We start from the raw sequence: 26,126 nt of genomic DNA, 5'->3' as shown, positions 1-26,126 counted from the left end.
TTTCTTAGATTCCGAATACTCCTGTCCCTCCCAGTGGAAATGTTCCCTCATTTCATGCAAAGTTTCCCCAAAAGAGAAATCCTCAGGGGGAGAAGCTGAAGGAATGGATTCCTCAGCATCAGAATCCTCATAAGGAGGGAAAGAATATTCCTGGTCAGAAGAAGAAACTGAAGAAACAGAAGCCTGATCAGAGGAATCATAATAAACTTCCTGCCTTGGCCTTTTATCTGGAGGGGGATGTGAACCCCTAATCATAGTAAGTAAATCCTCCGCCATCTTGAGTAACTGTTTCTGTGACTTGGGAGCCGGTTCAGAAGAGGCCTGTGTTGCAGTCTTTGATTTAGAAGGAGTCTTTGCCTTTGTCTTTGCCTTTATTAGAAGCTGAGTAGGCCTGAAAACCCCTTCGGAAGCCGGTACCTGCACAGCGGCTCCGGACCCATCCGAAGGAGCATTGTCCGAAGGACCTGCAATAGAAATATTCAAAGGCCTAGTTGGCTCCTCATGAGAGTCCGTTTCGGCCATCGGTTCTGAAATGGCCGACGACAGGGGCTGCAAAAGCGCCTCACTGACGACGGCTGAACCTGAAGCTGGCTCCGCTTGTGCGATATCATCAGATTTGGACCTCGGAGGCCTGTATTTATCCTTGCGATGTTTGTGAACTCCAGTAGCCGGAACCGTATCCGACGACATTTTGTAGTTAAAATGCCTACCGAAGTAATGAAAAGCAAAATCGTACCTTCGTTTAATTGTACGTTGATTGAATCTAGCACAAAACCGACAACTAGCTACATCGTGGTCAGGGCCTAAGCAAGGAATACAGTAAGAATGAAAATCCTTATGAGGTATTTGCTTCCCACATGAAATACAATTATTAACTTTTTCTGACATCGGACTGGAGCAAGAAAAAGTTTCCCCAATGGGGTACTTAGCTTTGAGTGGAGAAAAAAGTCTTTGGACTGAAGTTTTTCAGAAAAAAATCGTCAGGAGTCAGCCGACCGGCACTTGCGAACTGCTATCACCGCACGGCAAGAAAGACTGGAGAAGATGGCGTCGGCTGTCAGCTTTGTACTCCTGGCGCTCTGACGTCAGGGAGCATGGTTGAACAGCCGACACCGGACCCATACTTTGGGATTCTGGCCGACCGAGGACTGCCTGCCAGCAGGGGAGAACCCTACAGTCATGACTGCAACAGTGAAACACGATGAACATCCTCCAAACACTGGACCTGTCTCAGTCTGGGTTTGTTAAGTGCAGGTCAAGCTTACTCAACCTGGTGGATTTTTTTTGAAAAGGTCACCAAAGCAATGGATGAAGGCAAAATAGTACAGACCATATACCTTGACCTGGCCAAAGCTTCTGTCACAAAAAACATTTCATTCACAGTAGAAAATCTAATTAAACTAGGAATAAACCCCTATGTCACATGCTGTACTGCCAAATGGCGTAGAGAGATGACACAGATAATCAAAATAGGAGAACTTACCTCCACCAAGAGACCAGTCACTAGTGGACTCCCCATGGTTCTGTACTAGGACCTCTCCTGTCTGGCATCTACTTTTCTGAATTATAAGCCAATATGAAAGGACTCTGGCTGACTAAATTTGCAGATGACTGCAAGCTAGGAGCAGCCACTTAATCCCCAAATAACTTGGCCATCCTGCAGGAAAGTTTGTCAATACACCCCTGAAAGATGACCCATTTTTTTGGGATTTGGGAACTTGTGTGGACAGTGACTTAATTTTTGATCACACATGTCTATTGCTGTAAGAAAGTCCTTCTATAATGCCCAGCTTACAAACAAAGGGATTGCGTATAGATCTTAGGATATCATTGTCCCTATTTACTCAGCCCTCATTAGGCCAGTCATTGAACACAATGCTCCATTAGCATCTATCTGTCCAGATACATGCAGCAACTGGAAAGTCCACAGAGATACCTTACTAAAAAGAATACAAGGCCTAAACAACATGTCCTACATGGACTGACTCAAATCCATGTCACTATACTCATTAGCTACAGACAGCTAAGGGGTGACCTGTGTCTGACATACAAGGCATTCTCCAAGCCATTAATGATGGATTTACTGCACATCAGCAAGTCAAATGGCATCATAAACACTCAGTTTAGGGATCTAAACCTCTTCTGCAACATCAACAGAATGGTTTGGAGGGAAAAGTATATCTTGCAGAGGCTATCACTGCTGTGGAACAGACTCCCCATCCACATAAAAAAGTTCATTCCCATCTATTTTCAAGAGAACCTAGATCTATGGATGGGAAACGGAAAATCTACCTCAGGACTGCCCCCTGCACTAATAATGGACAGCGGCAGCTCCTAAAAGCTTTATCTCATGCACAGGTCCCCTCAAAGTATCTACGGTATGATCATAGTTATTCTCATTAGGGGTAATATATAATTATCAACCATGGGATGGGTAAGGCCACTCTACAACCAAATAGGCTATTTTGAGCACAAAAAGAGAAACATGCTAGGCTTAAAATGGCATGCAAGGGCAGCTAGCCTAGTACTTACCTATGGAGCTATGAATCTATAATCTCTAGCAGTAAAACCTCCCAAGATGTAAGTAGCTAGAAGACAGCCAACATGCAAAATATCAAAGACTGAATTTGGAAGTACTAGCACAACAAAGCAGGTCATTTTTCTGGAAACAAGGTTCAGACAATAATATATGGTGAAGGCATGAAATACTGACTATGTGACAGTAACATAAATATCTGTAACTAATACTAATGAAGCAAACTCTGGAAGTAACTACTTCTTTGGTGGAGTGGCCTATGTTTTCCAACAGATAATGGTAAGAAAAAATGCAGCTGCCAATCTCCTTCGAAACAGCTTACATGGCAATTGCCAGCCCTTGTCTCACTAGAGGACAGCAGAAGAACAACTATTCTAGCTTCTTGAACACAAGCACTTGCTTCAGGTATTTGAAGGTACTTGTCCAGGGTTTAAAGAGCAAACCCCCACCACCACCAGTTTCTGCTCCCATACAAAGAATACTGAACTGGTTTAAGGACAATTCTGACACCATTTTCTTGTATATTAACCATACCACATATTTTGTGTTAATGGAAAAAGAATAGACTTCCTTCCAGATCTTCTGCAATATCAATCATATAGACAATGAATGATTTTTTTTTCATCTGAGTGAATTCCTTTTACTACTATGTTCACCTTCACTACTATATATTGGAGTGCCACTGGCATAACAGGTAGCACACTCACCTTAGGTGCAGAAAGCTGTGGACTCTATTCCCTCATGAGGTAGATGGATTGCTGATACTGCATGCAGTACAACGGGGGTGCTGTACTCTTGAATGGGTCATCCTTCAGCTTAGATGTTAAACTGAAGCCCAAACTGCTTGATCTGATGGTAGCTCAGGCTGACATAATAGATCCCAAGGCACCTATCAAAAAAGTGATAGGGGAAGTTCCAGATCTCCTGGTCAAAATTCTCCTAGTAGTATAAAATATCAACTTGGGTCTCCCCTGCAAAGTGGCCACTAGTGTGGTGAGACTAACATGGTCAACAAAGGATAAATAAAAATATGAAAATATACAGTTACAGACAGTATACACAGCCATGGAAAGGGGACACATATCTGGCACCATATTTATACTTCCCACAGCTGGCTTTAGTTATAACATGACAGTCACCTAAAAATTATTTTGCAAATAGACTATTCATTGTCCAGTCAGTAAATACATGGCCAGCCTGGTACATTAACTTTCAAAGTACTCCAGGGTTATATCTTGGGCCTAATTATCTTCACATTATTCATTAGTGACACTGACACGATCAATCCTCCCTCTAATTTCACTCTTTACGCTGATAACATTCTTCTTCACAAAAGAGGCTCTACATACTTAACCAAACAAAAAAGATTACAGAACAACTTTAATTCTCTCACTGGATCACCTTAAACCACCTCATTTTGAATGTAACCAAACTGCACCAATGTGCTTTAGTACAACTCAAAAGCTTTCCAAGGTAAAGCCTACATTTACAATGATCACAAACAAAGAACCAGTTCAGTCAGTGTTACATTATAAGTACTTTGGCATCATAATAGACTTTAATCTCTTATAGGTTCATAGGTAGGTACTAGGCTATCGGCCCTAGGGCCCATACAAGCCTAGCCAAAAAATGTACCCTGGCTTTCGCCACCCAAGAAAATTATGTTCCTGTGCCCCTGTCGAGCAGAGCCACAGAAGTGATCCCCGGGGTGAATTTCCCATTTCCCATCCAATCATCAAGATTTTTCTTGAAGAGTGCTAATGAGGAGCTCTGTTTGACATAGATAGTCTGTTCCAGAGTATGGGAAGTCTCTGGGACAGGAATCTATCCCTCCAGCATGTTCTGTTTATTGTGGTGACAAGGTTTAGGTCCCTAGAGTGTGTAGCTCGGAGGGATTGGGATTTCTTTAAGTGGAGGATGTCCAACAGCTCTGGGTTTGACATAGCTTTGTATGTTAGGCAGAGATCGCCCCTGAGTAGGCGATATGCGATGGAGTAAAGCTGTAGTTTTTTGAGACAGTCTGCATAGGGCATCTGTTTGAGGCCAGTAATCCTCTTTGTGAGGTATTTCTGTGGTCTTTCCAGTTGTTGTAGATGTCTTGTGAGGTACATACCAAAAGGGGCGTTGTACTCTATAATGGGTCTAGTAGAGGGGAACAATGACCTCTTTTTTTCTGGATGAGAATCCTTTTGTGATGAGATGAGCCACGTAGAAGGATTTCCTGACCACTGTGGCGATGTGATTATCAAAGGAGAGACTATTGTCCACCTGTGTCCCAAGGTCTCATCACATTTTCGGCATTAAGTAGACTACCAGCTATGTGGTAGTTCATGGGTACAGAGTTTTTACCAAAGGGGATGACAATACACTTTTTGGCATTGAGCTTCAGGCCATGGCTTTGACACCAGGTATCTGTCTCAGTGAGGCCCTTTTGTAGTTTGTCCACATCATTAGGAGTTTCGATTATGGCTCCTAGTTTGCAGTCATCTGCAAACTTTGTTAGCCAAAGACCTTCCGTGTTGGCCTGCACCTCAGAGAAGTAGATACCAAACAGGAGAGGACCTAGGACTGAACCCTGTGGTACTCCACTTGTCACTGGTTTGATGTCGGATTTGGAATCCGCTACTTTCACAGTGTGGGCTCTGTCCGTGAGCCAGTTGGCAACCCATCTTGTGACATAGGGATTTATACCTAGTTTAGTGAGCTTATCTATAATTCCAGTGTGGGGGATGGTGTCGAAAGCCTTGGCGAGATCTAGATAAGCTGCGTGAACCATTTTAGCCTCATCTATGGCTTTGGTTACTGCTTCAAAGAAGTCAATCAGGTTTAGGAGACATGATCTGCCTTTTACAAATCCAAACTGGGTAGGATCCAGAGTTTGGAGATTACCAATGTCTTTGTTTATGAGTTCCACGATGATACGTTCCATGGCCTTCCAGACCAGGCTCGTTAGGCTAATGGGGCGGTAGTTCCCGGGGTCCATCGTGGCTCCCCCTTTGTGGAGTGGGATAACCATTGCGGTGCGCCATTCAGTGGGTACAGAGCCTGAGGTGAGGCTATGATTGAACATGGTACTTAGGTAGGGTGCCAGTTCATTCTGTAGTTCGTGTAGATGCAGCCTGGGATATTGTCAGGTCCCATGGATGCTGTGTTCTTGGCTTTGGAGAGTGTGTTTTTTATCTGTGCAGCCATGATTACAGGAACTTTGCATTCTTCCGGTATAGAGATGGACCCTCTAGGGGGTGAGAGGGGGGTAAAGGTAGCACTGAACCTATCTGCTAGGATGTTGGCAATCTTCAAAAATCATGCAGACATCTGCAGAGCTGAAGTCACAACTCAAGCAAAAGCTTCCTACTCCATCAGTAGTTGCCTTATAACCTTATCATAGTGGCTAAAGAAAGATATAGCAATAAATGTTCTTATCATTATGATTGAATATGCCTATTATTGCTTTAAACTCCTTTTACAATACAAACAGGCCATAAACACTATATGTTTTTTCATTAATCTCTCTCTCTCCCCATCACGGCCTCATCGTACAAAAAGGTAACTGGTTACCTGTTCCAGCCTGTGCTAACTTTCTGTTGTTCTCATTAACATATAAATTTAAATAGCAATTTATGCCCTTCTCTTAGAACAAGCTTGAGCTAAAATCCATTCATTACACCTAACAAAATCAGGATAACAAAACCCTTACCCTGCAACCTTCCTCCACTTAACCTTGCTGTCAGTGAAAAGAGCTTCTCAAAGATTATCCTTTTGAACTGGAATCATTTTCTCACTAAATTTACAAAGAATATACAGAGAAACTCTACAAACATTTTGAATTCAAGTATCAGTGCCCCTGCTTTTTACTGATAAATGTTACAAAGTAAACTAATCTTCTTCTTCTTTTGGCTTTTCCCGGTTAGGAGTCGCCACAGCAGATCACCTGTCCGCTCATGATTGGCAGTGGAGTTTTAGTGTCGAGTTGCCAGCCAAAGGCACACACATGCACACACTCACACCTAGGGCCAATTTTAGAGTGTCCAATCTACCTACAGCACATCTTTGGGATGTGGGAGGAAACTAGAGCACCCGGAGGAAACCCACGCGGCCACAGAGAGGACATGCAGACTCCACACAGAAGGCACCCCAGCTGAGGATTGAACCAGAGAACCTCTTGCTGTGAGGCAGCAATGCTAACCGCTGCACCACCGCAGCCGCCCTTACAAAGTAAACAAATAAATAACAATATTAATATTTCACTTCAACAATAATTTTATATCTGTATAATGACCTTACTTCATATTTATAAAAAATGTTAAATAACCACTTTTACAAAATCTCTGATAACTAAACTTTACACTAGCTGAAACACCAAACAACAGGTTACTTTGCCAGCCAACTGTGCTAGCTTTAGCAATTTTGGTCGTCTATTATGAACTGCATAAAGTGTCCTTAATTCTGTGAAATACATCCTTATGGACAGAAACTGTTTGTATATACTTCTGACATCTTGATTGTATTTCCTCTGATATTCTGATTCTCTCAAAAGTGCACAACTGATTTCTTTATGATACTATTTCAATAATGATGCCATATGGATTCACTTTGTAACATTTATATCTTCTGAACGCATCTCAAGAATGATGTGGTATGTTTTCACTTTGGAACAGTAATCTCTTTCTAACATCTAAATTCCTGTATGTTGTTGCAGTGCACCCATGTTGTGACTGGAAAGGCTCCTTGGACAAGGACCAAGCCATCTACCTACATGAAGTCTAAAGAAATAAACAAACAGGTAAACAGATACATAAATAAATAATAAATATGTTAACAATTCTTTGTTATAAGACATATTTTACCACAAGGAATTGCAGAAGGGAATACAAACATGTTTTGTTAAATAAAATGGAAGCAACATAGTTAAATATTTAATAAACTAGCCCCCTGAGGTTTAAATAAGGGAACACCTTGGCAAGTATTTATTTGACTGCTATTGGTAACATTTGTTGATTGGGTAAGTTAACTGGTCCAAAGACTCTTTACAGCTACAACCCAGGCCACTGGGCATAAAAAGTAAGAAAACATTCTTGATAAAAATGACAGTCAAGGCATTTACAAATGTAATTGCTAAAAGAAAAAGAGGCAAACAGAGTATGAGCAGTACAAACTTATGAAAGTGAAACAGTAATCAAACACTTAGTATATATAATATACATCACAGAGCTAGGAGTCCCAAAATGTGTCACTAGGCAAAGAGGTATAAACACAATAACAGTAGATGGTTGAAAAACCAACAGTGGATAAATTATTAAAAAAAAATAAAGCAAGATGACCAAAAGGGCTTTGCATGAGTAAGAACAACAACTGACAACTTAATTAAGACATAACTCCTGATAAGTGAAGCACAAGCAGAAGGACAGGAGTTAGAGCTAATCTCCCTGAATGCTGAAAAAACATTTCTGAGGGTACGTTGGCAATACATATCTGAAGTAGCAAGGATTCCCAAGAGAGTGGGTGGAGATAAGTAGAATATATGAGGGGGTGATGGCAAAAGTGCAAACAACCAAGTTGTTGGGGGAAGATACAGATTGAAAGAGGAACAAGACAGGGGATGGGCACTATCCCTTCTGCTGTGGGTCTATATTAGATATTCGAATGCTTAAAAGTTAAAATCACTAAAGAACGAACTTTAGTGATCGAACGCTTAAAAGTTCAAATATCTATAAAAGAATATTTAAAAAAAAAAGAAAAAGTAAAGTGTTTAAGCGGGGTGGGGGGGGCGGCAAGTCCCCCTGCACCCCCCCGCTACTTAAATATACCAACTCCGAGATCGCACTTCAGTGTATTACAGTGCGGAAACGGAAAATTTCCCATTTCCTACACTGTAGCGCGATCTTGGAGTTGGTATATTTAAGTAGCAGGGGTTGTGGGGGGTGCAGGGGGGCTTGCCCCCCTGCTTACACCCTTTAGTTTTTCTTTTTTTCTTTTTAATTTTTAAGTATATTCGAACACTTAAGCATTCGATCACTTAAGTTCGTCCTTTAGTGATTTGAACTTTTAAGCATTCGAATATCTAATATAGACCCTCTGTTGTTTGTGTTATAGTTAGTACCCTTAGTGGAGACCATAAGAAAATCAAATATAAGAGAATACAAATGGGGAGGAGGAGAAAAAAATTCAAGTGATAAGCTTACACTGTATTACTGTTGTTTCTTAAAAGAGAAAAGAAAGCCAAATCAGTGTGCCAAAAACTCAAAACCAAAAGCAACCACACAGAAAAGATGCTGTCCCCAGGATTCAATCACAGCAAGCTGAAAGCTTTCTAAACTAGAAGGGGATCTGGAGGACCCCAGGGGAATCTTGAATGGTTTTCTGAAGATTTCAGGATATAGATTTAACACAGAGAAAACAAAAGTGGTTAGGGTGGCAGGAAGGGATAGGGCAAAAAGACTGCAAAATGAGGGGGGAGTTCTGGGAGGAAAAGCTGAAATATTTAGGGATATTCATATTAAGAGTCTTTGAAGGAAACGTAATAAAATTTTGATTATAAAGGAACAGCTGTAGAGATGGTTGATAATAAAATTGGATAAGTTATCCAGATGTGAATAATGCTGCAATTTCTATATGAGGACAGAAGCAGGCTTTATTTAATAAAAGTAAAACAAATACAAGAGGAATATCACCTGAAGGCTTCAATGTGAGTATCCGGTATTACAGGGAGATGGGCAGACTGGGAAAAACAGTTTTGAGAAAAGGAAGGGATTCCAGAAATAATTCAAGACATAGAAATAAGGATAGAGGGAACGCACAAAAGATATTTGTTGAAGTGTGGTAGACATTAGAAGGATGCAAGAGATGAAAAACAAAAAAGGCAGTAGGAGAGAGATCTTGAAGGAGAAATAGCAGACTTTGAATGGAGAGAAATAGTTAAGATTATTAATATATATTAGCGAGGCACATACATTTAGGATATCTGCATGGAAGTGCCTAAATAATTAATTTTACACCCAAGCAGAAATAGCTATGATGTACAGTGGGGCATCAGACAGATGTTAAGAGATGTAGAGAAGAAAGAGGTTCTTGGATTTACATCATTTGATTTTGTACAAACCTGCAGGATTCTGAAAAGGACCTAACTAGTGTAAATGGAAAATTATACCTAAAATAAGGGATGTCACACCAAAGTTGTTTATGTTACGCTACCAAGCTGGACTTCCAGAAAGAAAAAAAAATAGCTGTAGGACTACTGATGACAACAGGGGAAAAAAACTAATCACAGGGAAATGAAGGGGGAAAGAACTGATGGTCATTCAAGAGGTAGTAATATTAATGCGGCAATTACAAGTAAAGGAAGAGAATGTAGTAGGAAGCAAGGGAAAGACAAAACACCTTAGTAAATGGTATAAATGGAGTGTAGAAACATTCAGACACCCTTCTTGCTGAAGTGATGGCTAGAAGGAAGGACGTTTTCCAAGAAAGGAATTTCAACTCTGTAAAGTGAGCTTTTCCAATACAAAGTTAAGGTCCCAGGCTGGAGTAGGGGCTCTCCTGGGTGGTCTTAAGTTTTTGGCCCCTCTGAGGAATTGCTTCAGCATTGGATAAGTGAAGAAGGGTGGTTCAGTATTGTAATGAGCTGAAATGGCTTAGGCATGAATTTTGATGGAGGAAAAGGAAAGGCCCTTGTGAAGCATCTCAGTTAAGTATTGAAGAATATGGGGTAAACTGGGCACTGCTGTGCCCATCCCCTGTGTTTGACTCCAGGAACAGAATCTTTTCCATTTTTCAGCATAGAATTTTCCAGTACTAGGCCTCCTTGTCTCTAGGATGACATCCATCACTTGCTTACTGAGGGATGGTAACGGAGAGATCAGGTAATTAGCCAGGCTGCCAGGTTCAGGGTTTGAAGTTGTGGGTGCAGAATCTGGCCCCCCTGCTGGGAAAGAAGGCCAGGGGTCTGAGGCAGGTGCCATGGTGCCAGCAGTGACACACTGTGCAAAAGGGGGTACCAGGGTTGGCGTGGCCAGTCCGGTGCAATCAGTATTGTCCTTGGTTTGTCCTGTTTGATCTTTAGTAGTACCTTGGAGAGGACAGGCAGAGGGGGAAAGGCATAAACTGATAGTTTTTTCCAGGTGAAGGACAAGGTGTCCACTTTCCAAGCTTGTTTGTGGGGTGTCCTTGTGCAGAATTTGTCCACTTGGTAGTTCGGGGGGGGGGGGGGCAATATCTCTGGGCTCCCCCATTTGTTTCTCAACATGTTGAATATCTTCGTTTCCAGTTTCCACTTGTGTAGATCCATGAGATTTCTGCTTAGGTCATCTGCCAGTGTAGTTAGCTTTCCTGGCAGGAATTGTGCCTGTAGGTGCACTTGGTAGCTCAAGGCTGTGTTCCACATAACAATGGCTAGTCTGCAAAGAGGGTATGAGTGGGTTCGTCCCTGCTTGTTTATGTACCACATAACAGTGGTGTTGTCAGTCTTTACCAACAATTGTCCTGAAAGAATGTGGTCCTTGAAGACTGTCAGAGCATTCTGTACAGCTAACATTTCTTTTTGATTGATATGCAAGTGCATTTGATTTGGGCTCCATTTGCCTTGAATGCACTGCCCTGCCAAGTGAGCCCCCCCATGCACAGTCTAATGCGTCTGTTGTTAGGGTTTGGGTGGCAGGGGGTAGAGTGAATGGCAGTCCCTTGTTTTGGTGGCAGGCCTCTGCCCACCAAAGGAACTCTATCTGTAGACAAGGTATGATAAGAATCATTGATTCTAGATCCTGAGAATGTTGACACCATAGGCTTTTTAGATACTATTGTAGTTTCCTCATATGCAGTCTTGCATATGGAATTAGTAGAATGTAAGAGGCCATGAACCCCAGGGCTTGCAGTATTTTCCTTGCAGATAGCTGGGTCTTGGTGGCCAGTAATTTGAAGGAGACTGTCAATTGAATTTGTTTCTCTGGCGTGAGGTAAGTCATCTGGGAAATTGTATTCAAGCTTGAACCCAGGAATACAATTTGTTGGCAGGGTACAAGATGTGATTTCTTTTCATTTATGGTATACGCCAGAGACGTTAGCAATTTCTTTACAAATGCCAGATGATTTAATAGCATGTCCTGGCTTTCTGCCTGAATTAGACTATCGTCCAGGTATGGGTATATTTGAAAATGTATTTGCCTGCAAAATGCAATGACTGGAGCTAGGCACTTTGTGAATACCCTGGGCACAGTAGATAAGCCAAAGTGCAGTGCAGAGAACTGATAGTGCATGTAGCCTGCTTTGAAGCGTAGGTATCTTCTGCAAGATTCCCTTATTGGGATGTGCAGGTAAGGCTTCCTTTAAATCCAGTGTTGCCAACCAGACATATTTGCCTAGCATGGGAAGCAGCTGATGAAGAGTTAGCATCTTGAATTTTGGGATTACCAAAAATGTGTTTAGGGTAGACAGGTCCAGGATAGGACGCCAGGAACTGTCTTTTCTGGGTACCAGGAAAAGTCTTGAGTAGAAGCCTTGTCCCCATTCTTCTTCTGGGACAGGTTGAATAGTCCTGATGCTTAAAAGAGAGAGAACTTGCTTTTGAGCCTCTGCCCACTGATTTGGGGGTAGGTCTGGCCAACCAGTTGGGGTTGTTAAGGAGTGGAAGTGGAATCTGGTGGGAAACTATATTTAAAACCCATTTGTCCTGAGTAATGAGTTCCCAATTTTTGGCATGCAGGGCAATCTTTCCCCTTAAAGGAACAGTCAGTTTAGCAGGGCTTGGAAGGTTTAAAGTTAAGTCATTGAGACAGTTTACCATAAGGGGGAGTCTTACTACTCTCTGCTTTGGAAGTGGGAGCCCCCCCACTGCTTAGGCCTGTGAGTACCTTGGGACTGAAGCCTGGGTGTTCAGTTGGTTCTGGGTTTAGACTGAAGGCCTGGAAGAGGCAGGAAAGGACCAATTCTTAGAGGGCCAATGCCTACTAAATCTGGGAAGCTGTACTTGCAGGAAATCTTTAACAGTTTGCATAGATTTAGCTTTTTCCTCCATCTTTTTAAGTACTACTTCTGCTTTGTTGCCAAACAGGCGGTCTTGGTTTAATGGAGCATCCAGTAATTTAGCTTTAACATGATCTGGCAAAGATTGCTCCTTAAGCCAAGCATGCCTTCTAAGTACAGACCCAGTGACCGCAGCCTTGCAAGATGCCTCTAATGAATCAAAACCACATTGCAAAGTATGTTTTCCAACTTGTTCAGCAGACTGCAATAAATCCTGTAAATCTTTATTTTCAGCACAGTCAGGAATCAACATCATTTTCTGTTTAAGTAATCCAATAATATGCTGCTGATACTTTAACATATGAAACTGGCAGTTTAAGGCCCTAATGGCCAAGGTTGAAGAAGTGTATACTTTCTTATCCCATCTATCCAGCGCCCTGGAATCTCTATCAGAGGGTGTAGGATTTTTGGCAGTAGTAGCCTTAATGCCCTTGGGTCCTTGTGAAATGGTCTCAGGATCCACAGTAGGATTTTTAAAGAGGAACTTGTGACACTCAGGTATCCTGTAATACCTATCAGGTTTTCTGGGAGCAGGAGGTAAAGAGTCAGGGGCCGGGCTAGATTCCGAGAAAGCATCATCTACAATGTCCAGTACAGGAGGGATAGCTAAAGGCCTGTGTTGAGGCAGGAGTAAGAATTTCCTAAGCTTCTTTTTGGAGTCAGAGTAATCCTGGCTTTCCCAGAGAAAATGCTCCCTAAGAGTATGCAAGGTTTCACCAAAAGAGAAATCCTGTGGAGGGGAAGCAGAAGGAATGGAGTCCTCTGCATCAGAATCCTCATAGGTAGATAAGGGCAAATCCTGGTCATCAGAGAAAACAGAAATTTCAGAGTCTTGATCAGAAGAATCAGAAGGAAAATCAGTCCTAGGTCTCTTGGGGGGGGGGGGGTCTTCCCCTGATTAGAGTAATAAGGTCTTCAGCCATTCTTATCATTTGTTTTTTAGGCATAGGGGCCTGACATTGCAGTCTGGGCGTCGGTTTTCTAGGCATGGATCGAGTTTTAGGCCTTGAAGAAGAAGATGGCATCGGTTTAATATGCAAGGCAGTAGGCCTGAATACACCCTCAGAAGCCAGTGCCTGCACAGCGGTTCTGGACCCATCCAAGGTAGAGACATCTGCAGGTTTCACAGTTGAAGAAGCATCTCGCGGCATACCGGACTCTGAATGGGTCTCAGTAGAGGCCTGCAAATCTGAAGTAGAGGGTATCAGGGGCTGCAAAAGCGCCTCACTGAGTACCAGCGAACTGGCGACTAGCTTAGGAGAAGCGTCATTGGCAGCTTTGGACCTATGCGGTCTGTCTCTGTCTTTATCGTTGCGTTTTTTTGGAATGTCGGTAGTTGGGTGACCTACCGAAACCATTTCTGGATAATTGAACCGAGTACCAAAATATTTTGATGCGTAAATGAACTGACGATGAATGGTATGAATAAGGTACAAAACCGACAGTGAGGTACGTCGTGGTCTGGGCCTAAGCAAGGAATGCAGTACGAATGAAAATCTTTATGTGGTATTTGCTTTCCACAAGAAATACAATTGTTAACTTTTACTGACATCGGTTTAGAGCAAGAAAAAAATTCCCCAACGGGGTACTTAGCTTAGTTGAAGACTTCGGATCTGAAACTCGAAAACGAAAATTTCAGGAGTCGGCCGACTGGCACTTGCAAACTGCTTCGAGCACCGCACAGCAAGAAAGACTGATGTAATGGCATCGGCTGCATGCTTTATACCCCCTGACTACCTGATGTCATGGAAGATGAGACATCAACCGACGCAGTATCCAAGACTTTGATAATCAGGCCGACTGAGGGCTACTGCAAGTAGATAACCCAAATGTGATGACTGCAACAGTGAAACACAAAGAACATCATATGGGTTATCCGGCTCCCGGTAGCCCTCAGTCGGCCCAAATACCAGAGTCCTCGGTATATGACGTCGGCTGCCGCCGGTTGTAAAACTGATGTCACAACGCCAGGTATAAAGGGAGGTAGCCAATGCCATTTCCTCAGTTTTTCTTGCCTTGACTGTCAGGAGCCCCCAAAAGAAGACTAACCCAGGAAGGAAACACCGTGGAAACATGTCATACAAAAAATAAAAATATATAGTCTGTGTTTTAGGAAAAAAGGGGGACTGGAGGGTGGGAAACCAGGACTGCAACAGTGAATACACTCGAACATCTACATTTATGGTAAGTGTACACAAGTGTACTATGTTCTTCGTGTTTCACTGTTGCAGTCCTAACATATGGGTTGATTCCCAAAGCCCAGGAAAAAGACAAAGGGGGAGGAAAGATCACAGATTAAGGGTTGGTAAGAAGGCCCTGCAAAACTGCAGAGGCAAAACCAGCCCTGGATTTAGAAAACAAGGGTAGATTGTAATGCTTTGTGAAAGTATGGACAGAAGACCAAGTAGCTGCTTCTAGAATGTCCTTAGTAGACACACCTCTCAGAAAAGCTGCAGAGGTAGAGGCTGCTCTAGTAGAATGGGTCCTAATACCCTGAGGGGAACCTTCCCATGCTGTAGGTAACAAACGTGAATACAATGAGCAATCCATTTGGTGATGGTTTGTTTTGAAATAGCTTTACTCTGAGCCCCAGGAGCAAAGCTAACCAACAACTGTTCAGTTTTTCGAAATGATTTAGTCCTGTCTAAGTAAAATCTCATCTGTTTATGCACATCAAGAGAGTGCAGAATCCTTTACCCTTTATTCTGGGGATTGTTGAAAAAGGTAGGCAGGTGAACAGACTGGTTAAGGGTTAAACTGGAAACCACCTTAGGCATAAATGAGGGATTAGTTCTCAGAGAAACCCGATCTGAATGAAAAATAATGAAAGGTTATACTGCCATTAAGGCTTGCAGCTCCAAAACCCTTCTGGCTGAAGAAATAGCCAAAAGAAAAGCAGTCTTCCAAGAGAGAAACTTCAAATCTGCAGAGGCAGCTGGTTCAAAGGGAGGTAGAGTAAGCTTTTCCAGGACAAAATTAAGATCCCAAGCAGGAGTAGGGGCTCTTCTGGGAGGTCTAAAATTGCTAGCTCCCCTCAGGAAATGCTTCATCAAGGGGTAAGAAAAAATGGTTGCTCAAAAGAACAATGAGCAGAAATTGCTGAAGCATGAATTTTGATTGAGGAAAAGGAAAGTCCACCATTAAGCAAGCCTGCTAGGTAATCAAGAATGAGGGAAAGAGAAGGATGAGAAGAGTCTTCTCCTTTAGCTAGCATCCAAGAGCAACATCTCTTCCATTTATCTGCATAGGATTTTCTTGCGCTAGGCCTCCTGGCCTCATGAAGAACTTCAAACACCTATTGGGAAAGATTTAAATATTAGCCAGGCAGTTAAATGCAAAGTGTGAAGATGAGGATGAAGAAAGTTTCCCCCTTCCTGAACCAACAGATCTGGTGCCAGGGGAAGATGCCAAGGCTGAGCCTGGGAAAGGCTGCGAAGAAGGGGATACCAATGCTGCCTGGGCCAATCTGGTGCTATAAGAATAGCCTTTGGTTTTTCGTCCCTTATCTTTAGCAGCACTCTGGGAAGAACAGGCAGGGGAGGGAATGCATAAATTGAGAGTTGTGTCCATGGGAAGGACAAGGTGTCCACCCTCCAAGCTTTGTTGTGAAACTCCCTGGTGCAGAAGGTTGGAAGGAGATGATTGGTGTGAGAGGAGAAAAGATCCACTTGTGGAGTCCCCCAATGCTGAGTGATGTAATTGAAAATGACCTTGTTCAGCTGCCACTTGTGAGGATCCAGAACACGCCTGATCAAATGATCCGCCAAGGAATTTAGCCTCCCTGGAAGATAATGGGCTAGTAGATGCATGCCCATGGAAGCTGCTATGCACCATAATCTCATGCTTTGTCTGCACAAGGGGTAAGAGTGAGCCACCCCCCCCTGCTTGTTGATGTACCACATAACTATGGTATTGCCTGTCCTGATCATCAGAGTCCCAGGGTAGAGTAGGTCCTTGAAAGCCAGCAAGCCTGCAGCACCGCCATCAATTATTTTAATTTTATGTGCAGATGAATCTGCTGGGTGCTCCAAGTCCCCTGTATGCCCTTGCCTTCCAGATGAGCCCCCCATGCAAAATTTAAGGCATCTGTGGTGACAGTCTGGCTGGCAGGTGGCGGGCGGAAAGGCAGACCCTTGTTCTTTGAACAGGTTGTCCCCTACCAGAGGAACTCCATTTGCAGACAGGGAATCGGGGAAGAATCAAGTCTAAGTCCTGTGTGTGTTGACACCAAATATTCTTGAGGTACCACTGAAGTTCTCATATGCAGCCTTGCATATGGGATCATCAGAAAACATGAAGCCATGAACCCCAATGCTTGCAGGAATTTGCCTTGCAGAGACCTGGGTCATGCTTGCCAAGTTTATGAAGTAAGCCGAAAGACCTTGCTTCTCTTGAGGGAGGAATACCATTTGGGTGGCTGTATTCAGGCTCGCTCCCAGGAAAACAATTTCCCTTGCAGGAACCAACTTTGACTTCTTTTCGTTGAGAGTGTAACCCAAAGAGGTGAGAATGTTCTTTACGAAGTCCAAATCCTTTTCTAGTTGTTCTGGGGAGTTTGCTTGAATGAGACAGTCATCCAGGTAAGGATAAATTTGAATGTTTCTCTGCCTGCAAAAAGAAATGGCTGGAGCCAGGCACTTTGTAAACACTCTGGGAGCAGTAGATAAGCCAAAGGGCAGTGCAGAGAATTGAAAGTGTTGCTCCCCAGCCCTGAAACGAAGGAACTGCCTGCAACTTTCCCCTTATTGGGATGTGCAGATAAGCCTCCTTGAGATCAAAGTTACCAGCCATGAATCCTTGCCCAGCATGGGTAGTAACTGAAGAGTGAGCATCCTGAATTTGGGAATCACCAGAAAAGTGTTTAGAATAGACAGATCCAGAATAGGGCAACAGGTGCCCCCATTTTTGGGTACCAGGAAAAGTCTTGAATAAAATCGTAGGCCTGCCTGATTTGCAGGAACTGGCTCTATAGCCCCCATAGTCAGTAGAGAGGAAATTTGATTTTCTACCTCAGCCCTGAGAGTTTTAGGTATGTCTGGGTACCCTTGTAGAACAGGGAAGGTGTGAAAATAAAACTTGTAACCTTGGTTTACTATATTGAGCACCCATTTGTCATCTGTGATGGAAGACCATACCTCTGTGAACCTGGCTAGCCTTCCCCCTAAAGGAAACCCAGGGCCTGCAGAGGTAGGCACAAGAAGGCCGTAGTCAATGAGAATGCTTGCTTTGGGAAGCTGGCTTAGAACTCCCTGATTTAGCAGAAGAAGAATGCCATTGTTTAGCCCTTTGAGGGGCAGAAGCCTGCCCTCTGGAAGACCTGAAACCCCTAGGCCTAGAGCGACCCTGCTTGCCAGGATCAGGGAAAGATCAATTTTTGGAAGGATAATGCCTACTGAACCAAGGAGGCTGAACCTGAAGGAAATCTCTTACAGCTTGCATAGTTTTCGCCTTATTCTTCAACTTCTTCAGTACATCCTCAGCCTTATTACCAAAATGATTCTCTATGTGCAAAGGAACATCCAGCAATTTAGATTTAACAGGATCAGAAAGAGGCTGCTCCCTGAGCCAAGCATGCCTTCTAATAACGGCACCAGTGGCTGCTGCTCTGCAGGAAGCCTCCAAAGTGTCAAAACCACAATGAAGTGAATGCTTATTAACTAAAGTGGCAGAATTTAGTAAATATTTGTTCTCAGACATGGAAGGAATCTCCCCAAGTTTAGCCCTAATAGCCTCCAAAGTATGCTGCTGATACTTAAGCATGTGAAAAAGGCAATTAACAGATTTAATGGCAAGAGTTGCAGAGGTATAGACTTTTTAACCCCACCTGTCTAAGGCCCTAGACTCCTTATCAGAAGGCACAGGGTTTTAATAATAGTAGCCTTAACACCCTTGGGGCTTTGAGAAATAATTTCAGGATCAGCAGTAGGATTTTTAAAAAGGAATTGCGGAATCTGTTTTCCACAGGCAAGACAGTTATTAACTTTATCTGACATTCGTTAAAGCAAGAAAAGAGGATCCCCAACGGGGTACTTATCTGAAGGCGTCTTCAACTTGATAGTTGGCAAGCAAAAAGAAGGAAAATGGCTGACCAGCACTAGTGCGAATTGCATCTGCTTCGGGCTCCGTGGGAAGAAAGACTGAGGAAATGGCGTCGGCTGCCTCCCTTTATACCTGATGTTTTGACATCAGTTTTACAACCGGCAGTAGCCGACGTCATATACCGAGGACTCTGGTATTCGACTGAGGGCTACCAGGAGCCAGATAACCCATATGTTAGGACTGCAACAGTGAAACACGAAGAACATCTGAAGAATGAGGACAACAGGGTGTTATTGCAAAGGAAAAGATTAGCTGCTCACTCAATAACGGTTGGAGGAAAGACATGGAAATTTGGTCAAAGGAAATTAAGAGAGGATTGGAAAAATAAAGTGCTTCCAGTGAAAACAGACAAAGATGGGAAAAGGAACAAATACCATTAAAGAGTGGTTTATAGGAGAAAAAGGGGTGTATACACAGTTTATACAAGGAAAGTTTGCTGTGTTGTGGTATGTTGTTAAGCATTTGATTTAATTAAGATGCTATGTTAGCTTCAAGCTCATAGTGGGTCGTACGATAGAAAAATACTAGGGGTTATTACTGCTTTTCAGTATTAAGGTAATATTGTAGAGTATAATTACATGTAAGACTAAGAATTGAGAGTTTGGAAGAATGAGATAACTAAAAAAGGCCTGGGACAAATGAAGAAAAGCAAAAATCAGAACCTATAATTAAGAAGTAGAGATGTAACTACTGAGATTGGATGAATGGTGATACATACAATGTTTTAGGGAATTCAGTCTGCAAATATATTTTTTTGTTATTTTCTGCTTTACTCTATTCTGAATCACTTATCATCAGCAGATAAAAAAAAACACAATGAATGATGACTGCTTTAATTGTAATATAGAATTCTATGACTCAATAAAAGTGAATTATTAACAAAAAGAATGATTTCCTTTCTTCTTCTTTCGGCTTTTCCCGGTTAGGGGTCGCCACAGCAGATCACCTGTCCACTCATGACTGGCAGTAGAGTTTTACAGTGTCGAGTTGCCAGCCCGACACCCAACCTTCCACGGAAGGCACACACATGCACACACTCATAACTAGGGCCAATTTAGTGTGTCCAATCCACCTACAGCATGCCTTTGGGATGTGGGAGGAAACCGGAGCACCCGGAGGAAACCCACGCGACCATGAGGAGGACATGCAGACTCCGCACAGAAGGCATCCCAGCTGAGGATCAAACCGGAGAACCTCTTGCTGTGAGGTGACAACGCTAACCACCGCACCACCATGGCCACCCATATTAACAAAAAGAATGATAAAAAATTAAAAAGAAGTGAGCTCAAAAGGAGGCAGGGTCAGCTTCTCAAACACATAGTTTAGGTCCCAAGGTGGCAGAAGAGATTTCCTTGGTGGCCTGATACGTGAGCTGCCTTTAAAAAATTGCCTGACCTCAAAATGTGAAGAGTGTGGTAGATTTAAAGATAAACAGGAGTAAATTACAGATAAATGGACTTTAACAGAAGACTTTCCCATATCTGAATTGAACAGCTCGCACAGATATGCAAGAATACCATGAATACTCATTTGGTAAGAGTTTTGTCTTTTTTGATACCAAATATTAAACATTCTCCATTTAGAAAAAAGAAGTTATGTTCTTACCATAACTTTCCATCTGTGTTGTTCATCTTCATTCATTCATTACTGATGGGTGTCAGTTCCGTCATCGGAACCGTGTTGGTCTTATAACAAGCTTGTGCCAACCAAAAAATTCTCGAGCTAAGCTTTACCCATAGTGCCCCTCTCCCTGTTACCTCAGATCGAGTTTGTCCATGATAAAGAAAACAGAGGCTTTTTCTGAGCAGGTCCCCTAAGGTGGGATTTGGACCAAATCCGAACCTCCAGCAGCCCCTTGGAGGAGGAAGGAGGGTGGGACGTAATGAATAAATGAAGATGAACAATACAGATGGAACGTTATGGTAAGAACATAACTTCTTTATCTGATGTTGTTAATCTTCATTCATTCCTTACTGATGGGACAGAGTCCCTAGCTACTTTATGTCCTGGGAGGCCATATGGAAGGATGTTCCTGAGTACCACTGAACCAAAGGATGCTCTTCCCCTGGAGACCAAATCCAATTTGTTATGAGTGATAAAGGTATGAGGGGTAGCCCATGCTGCAGCTGCACAGATATCATCTATTGAAGGCCTTGAATGAAAAGCAATAGAAGTCGTCAAAGATCTGGTTGAGTGCGCTTTTTCCTTGCTTGGTAGTGGAATTTTATTATCTTGGTAGACAAAGCATATACAATTTCTCAACCATTTAGATAAAGTTACGTTAGAAACAGGATTTCCCAATTTTGACCCCGAATAGGAAACAAATAACTAAATAACTAATCAGATTTATGTACTGATTTGCTTCTGTCTTTCTAAGTAAAATCGTAATTGTCTATGTACATCCAGTAAATGAAGGGAGTATTCTCCTTTATTTGAGAAGTTTGGAAAAAAGACTGGTAGGCCAATTGTCTGATTAACAGTCAATTCCAAAATAACTTTGGGCAGGAATGAAGGGTTAGTCCTGAGTGACACACTGCCCTTATGAAAGACCATGTAAGGGGGCTTTATGCACAAGGCCTGAAGCTTAGATATGCGTCTTGCTGAGATGACGGCTACTAAGAATAGGGATTTCCAGGATAAGAACTTTATATCGCAAGTGGTGGTAGGTTCGAAAGGTGATCATGTCAGGGATTGCAGTACTAGTGTTAGACTCCAAGGTTCAATCAGTTCTTTGAAGGGTGGTCTGATGTGCGAGAGACTTCTTTCAAGAAGGTTTTACAGAGACAATGCGAAATTAAGAATGAGTTTTAAAAAAGAGGGGAGTACCAGCAATGATATTAAGAAATTACCTCAGAGGGTAGAGAGAAAGGCCTGTACCAGCGATGGTACTAAGAGTACCCAAAAGTGGTAAGAAAAGAGAAAGGGAAGCACTAAAGCAGATATATAAACTAGCGGCTAAGTAATATATAATAAATTTAGTAGTAAAGAACTATCAAAAGATGTTTTAATAGAAAAACTTCTAATCACTTAAGAGTGAGAGTTGGCTTGACATGTCTTGATAACTACACAGCAAATGAGATCTGAGGTAACAGGGAGAGGGACACTATGGGTAAAGCTTAGCTCAAGAGTTTTTTGGCTGGCACAAGCTTGTTATAAGGCCAACTTGGTTCCGAGGACGGAACCGACATCCAGCAGTACGGAATGAATGAAGATTAACAACATCAGATCATAGCATTTCCATGTTACAGCTTTTCTAGCCTCCTGTAATAGCTGCAGCACATCCTCTGAAAAAAGGTGTTAAACTGTACCAAAATCATATTAACCAATGTTAGATTCAAAGTCTGTAAGCTTGGGTGATTGAGAGAGCCTTTTTGTTGTGTGAGCAAATCCATCTTGTGCAGTAACTTCTGCTGAAATCCCTTGGCCTAGTGGGAAAAAAAAAAAGAAACCCAGTGTTCTCTGGGTCAGAAGGGAATCACCAAGAGAATGCTGGAGTTGTTCCTCCTTGAATTTGAGGAGGACCTTGGGAATCAGAGGAATGAGGGAAAGGCATATAGGAATTTTCATTTCCATGAGAAAAACATGACACTCATTTTACCAACCCTAAAGGCATGGTACCCTGGCAAAACAGTCTGAAATACTTGTACAGAGTGGAAATACCTCATGATGGGCAATCTGTAGGAAGACTTCTCTGTTTTGCATCCACTCATGAGGGTTTGTCCTGGATCTGCTCAAGGAATCTGCCACAGTGTTCATGCCTGTAGGAGTGTAAACTGCTTGAACAGAGAGACTGTACTGAATTATAATCTCCCAAGCAATCATGATTTGTAAGATTTTGCCCCACACTGCTTGGATGCGCCACATTACTTTGGTATTTTCTGCATTCAGATGGCTTCTGGAGTACAACGGTGGTGTAGCAATCTAAAGGCTTGCACATCACTGTGGTTCTACATTTAGATGGTACCTGGAGTCCACAGGTGGTATAGCAATCTGACAGCAAGGATTATAGCTTTCATTTCTTTGATGTATATATGGGAGCTTTCTTGTCCTGCCCTAACCAAACACCTGCAGTTTTACATTAATAGAACAAGCTCCCATGCTAGATTCAAAGCATAACTGGAAACTTCCTGGCTAGAAGGAGGAAACTGACATGGCATTCCCTGACTGACGGAAATCTGGTTGATCCACCAAAGAAAGGCCAAGAAAGGAATGAGAAAATTCAGGTAATAGCAGCATCGTGTCCAAATAGACTTGAAGTACCACTGAATTTTCTTCATGTAACATTTGGTAAAAGATATCATCTAGGGTCTCAGAGCTTCTTCTAAACACCATTCAGTCCTTGTAATGAAAAACTGCACTGTGTCTGCTTTCTTGGTGTTAACTTGAATACGTTCAAGGTGGACTTTGGGCTCCATCAAGGGAGTACTTTGTCCTGTCTGTAAGTTTCACAAATAGAATACTAAGGTTTAAAAAACATCAGATTTAGGGATGTGAAGGTTTTCTCTTAAGGTCTGCAGATTATATCATCCTCTTAGCCTCAGATGACTGAAACTGTCATTGTACACAGTGGAAGTTTATTAATGAGTATGAGATGAGGTTGGGATAAAAATCTGCATCTCCAAATCAAAGGTAACTGTTGTCTTGTAGAAAAATAGCAGATTGCTCACTGGATGTGAAGAGGAAGCAAGTGCTAAATTATCATGGGAACTTGGACAAATGACAGACGGGAAGACTGAGCGCAGAACGGATGAAATGGTGGAAGTACCGTATTCAACTATGGTGGTGTACTAAAAACTGAGTTCTAAGAAAAGCTATCAATTTAGTAGTCAGTCTACATCCCCAAGCCTCACCCTATGCTCATCACCAATGGACAGTGTCTTAAAGGATAAGATTATGAATACTGTGGCAGAAATGAGGTTTCCTCTCAGCATAAATGGTTTCACTCTTTGAAAGAATATGGAGTTCAGCAATTATGGATGATCCTGAAGTAGGTTGAGCGGAATCAGTTGAAGTAGTTTAGGCACCGAGTGAAGATATCTGGTGGGCTCCTCTCATAGAAGGTGCAGCTGCAGTCACTGCGAGGAGGTTGAATACAGACCAAATACATAATATGGAGGGGATGATCTTTCTCACTTTTCCTGGGAATATCCGAGTACCCCATAAGCAAAACTGCCAACAGCTGTACGAGTTAACAAAGTCACGTTACCAGCCTGCTACCACTGCAACCCTCCCCAGGACAAGCCAGTTCAAAAAACTGTCAGCTGGAAAGGGGAATAAATACAAAATGCAAATCATTCATTACAATTCTTAAAACATATATATTAGAGAAGAGTTCCTTTACACACTGACCAATAGAAATACTACAAAAAAATCTAATTTAATTTTTAAAGGTGTGCTGTTTTCAAGATGAATGATCAGGCAAGTAGTACCTGCTGAGCTTGGGAAAATGAAGGTGCAGTCACTGGAACCAGTACATTCCTACCAGCTTCTGCTAGCTGTCCATGCCTACCAGCTCCCCAGAGGAATACATCACATTTACCACCAAGATGCCAGTCCTGAAAAACAAACAAAAAAAAATGCATAATTTGAACTTGTAAGAGCAAAATATTGAACTTCTAAGAAATGTCAGATATAAAATCAAATCGTAGCAATTTGGATACTAAAAAAATTACAATAAAGCACTTATGCTGATACAAAAATTAATATAAGTCTATATACTTTAACATCAAAGGAGACAATGCATGCAGGACTCCTTAAAGCATGTTTATTTTTCGCAATCAAATTAAAAAAAAACACAGCTCACTAGACTCAAATCAAAAAGCAAAATGCTACATTACATTTTGTTATTTCTCCAACAATCAATACTACCCATAAATTTTCCAATTACAGGAAATTTAAAAAAAAAAGCCCCAGGCATTTGGTTTCCATTATGCCAAGATGAATCTCTAAACACCAGATGTTCTTTCAAGTATATTTCCGAAAGCTAGCCTTGAAAATGCTCTCATGCTACCTACTTCCAAGTCTTCAAATCAAGCACCCACTCTCTGAACCTCCAGCTGAGGTACAAACCGCTTGATTCTAGCACATGAAGATACTTCCTTTTATGCTTGCATAACTAGAAGTCAGTGCCTGGTGATCTAATATACAGTATTTGGCTGACTAACTGATGTGAGGATATTCCCACATATCTACTGTAGAACACATCTTAAAGACACACAAACCATGTACTAAAACCAATGTGCTACACAACCACTCCCATCCCAGTACAACACAAGGAGTTTTGGACTCTTAATGGGCTGCAGGTTCCAGACAACCAATCACTACTTCTTTTGACTAGGCTGTGCCTGTGAGTCACCATATACTTAAACACTTGGAGGAACGGTGCCCACCAGCAAAACTTCTTACTGCTGCCAGTCTTGTCAGCTTAACCAGTGCAAGGGTGTGTGACCCATTAACAATGTGAAGGACCTACTCAATAAGTAGTAGTAGTAGTACGTCAAGGCATAAGAAGCTCGTTTTATTACTATGCACCCTCTTTCCATGGCTAAGTTTCTCCTCTTTGCATTGCTCATCTTTTGACTCCTACAACATACATGCCTCACGTTGAATTTTATGGGATAGCACTACCTCTAAACCTACCTCTGAGACATTAGTACAACGGGTAAACTTTCTAGCAAAATTAAGAGTCAATAATACTGACCGTCTAAAAAAAACTCCAGCTATACTCTGTGGCATATCATCTACTCAGAGGCGATCTCTGCTTAACATACAAGGCCATGTCAAACCCTGACCTGTTGGACATGCTCCACTTAAAGAAATCCCAATCCCTCAGAGCCACACGCTCCAGGGGTCTAAACCTTGTCATCACAATGAACCAAACATGCTGGAGGGATAGGTTCCTGACCCAGAGACTCCCCATACTCTGGAATAAACTGCCCATACATGTCAAGCAGAGTGCCTCCTTGGCCCTCTTCAAAAGGAACCTTGACAATTGGATGGGAGATTGGAAATTCACCCCGGGGATCACGTCAGTCACCCTGCTAGACAGGGGTCCACGGAAGTAAATATTGTGGGAAGAAATATCCAGGAAATTGTTATGTCTAGGCTTGTATAGGCCCTAGGGCTGATAGCCTAGTGCCAACCTATGAGCCTATAACACTGGTTCACAACATGGAATCTTTTTTGGTTCAATAAATGTTCTATCTGCTACAACAGACCTTGTGTGAAATCTGTCAAAGTACAAGGAACAGTCATAAAATCAGACACAGAACAACAGTATATAGCTACTCAAGAAAAGCATTCACCAGTCTCTCTCTTAGTGGAAGGTAGAGGACAGATTTTTCATGACTTTTTTTTTTTAATTGTGGTCTTACCATACTTCCTCAATAAGATATCCCATAAACTTGTTCACCATGCCCAATTTACTTTTCTCAGTATTCACATTCAAGCCTGCCTGCCTCAGATTATAGCACAACAT

The 26,126-nt window shown here is 42.2% G+C and overlaps 1 protein-coding gene across 5 annotated transcripts in view; it reads right to left on the bottom strand.

The window, feature by feature from the left end:
• HERC1 (HECT and RLD domain containing E3 ubiquitin protein ligase family member 1) overlaps window positions 1-26,126 on the bottom strand; it is a 3,987,333-nt gene that overhangs the window by 693,769 nt on the left and 3,267,438 nt on the right. For all 5 annotated transcript variants that reach the window (XM_044077739.1, XM_044077741.1, XM_044077740.1 and 2 more), the window contains exon 63: window positions 24,079-24,204. In XM_044077739.1, coding sequence (XP_043933674.1) covers window positions 24,079-24,204 — 126 coding nt within the window. The remainder of the gene's footprint in view (window positions 1-24,078; window positions 24,205-26,126) is intronic.

The sequence above is a fragment of the Protopterus annectens genome, chromosome 7.part0, assembly GCF_019279795.1.
Source record: "Protopterus annectens isolate FY-2018-M chromosome 7.part0, PAN1.0, whole genome shotgun sequence".
Lineage (NCBI taxonomy): Eukaryota > Metazoa > Chordata > Ceratodontiformes > Protopteridae > Protopterus > Protopterus annectens.
The sequence above is the reverse complement of the archived record's forward strand: the minus strand, read 5'-3'. Positions and strand labels throughout refer to the sequence as shown.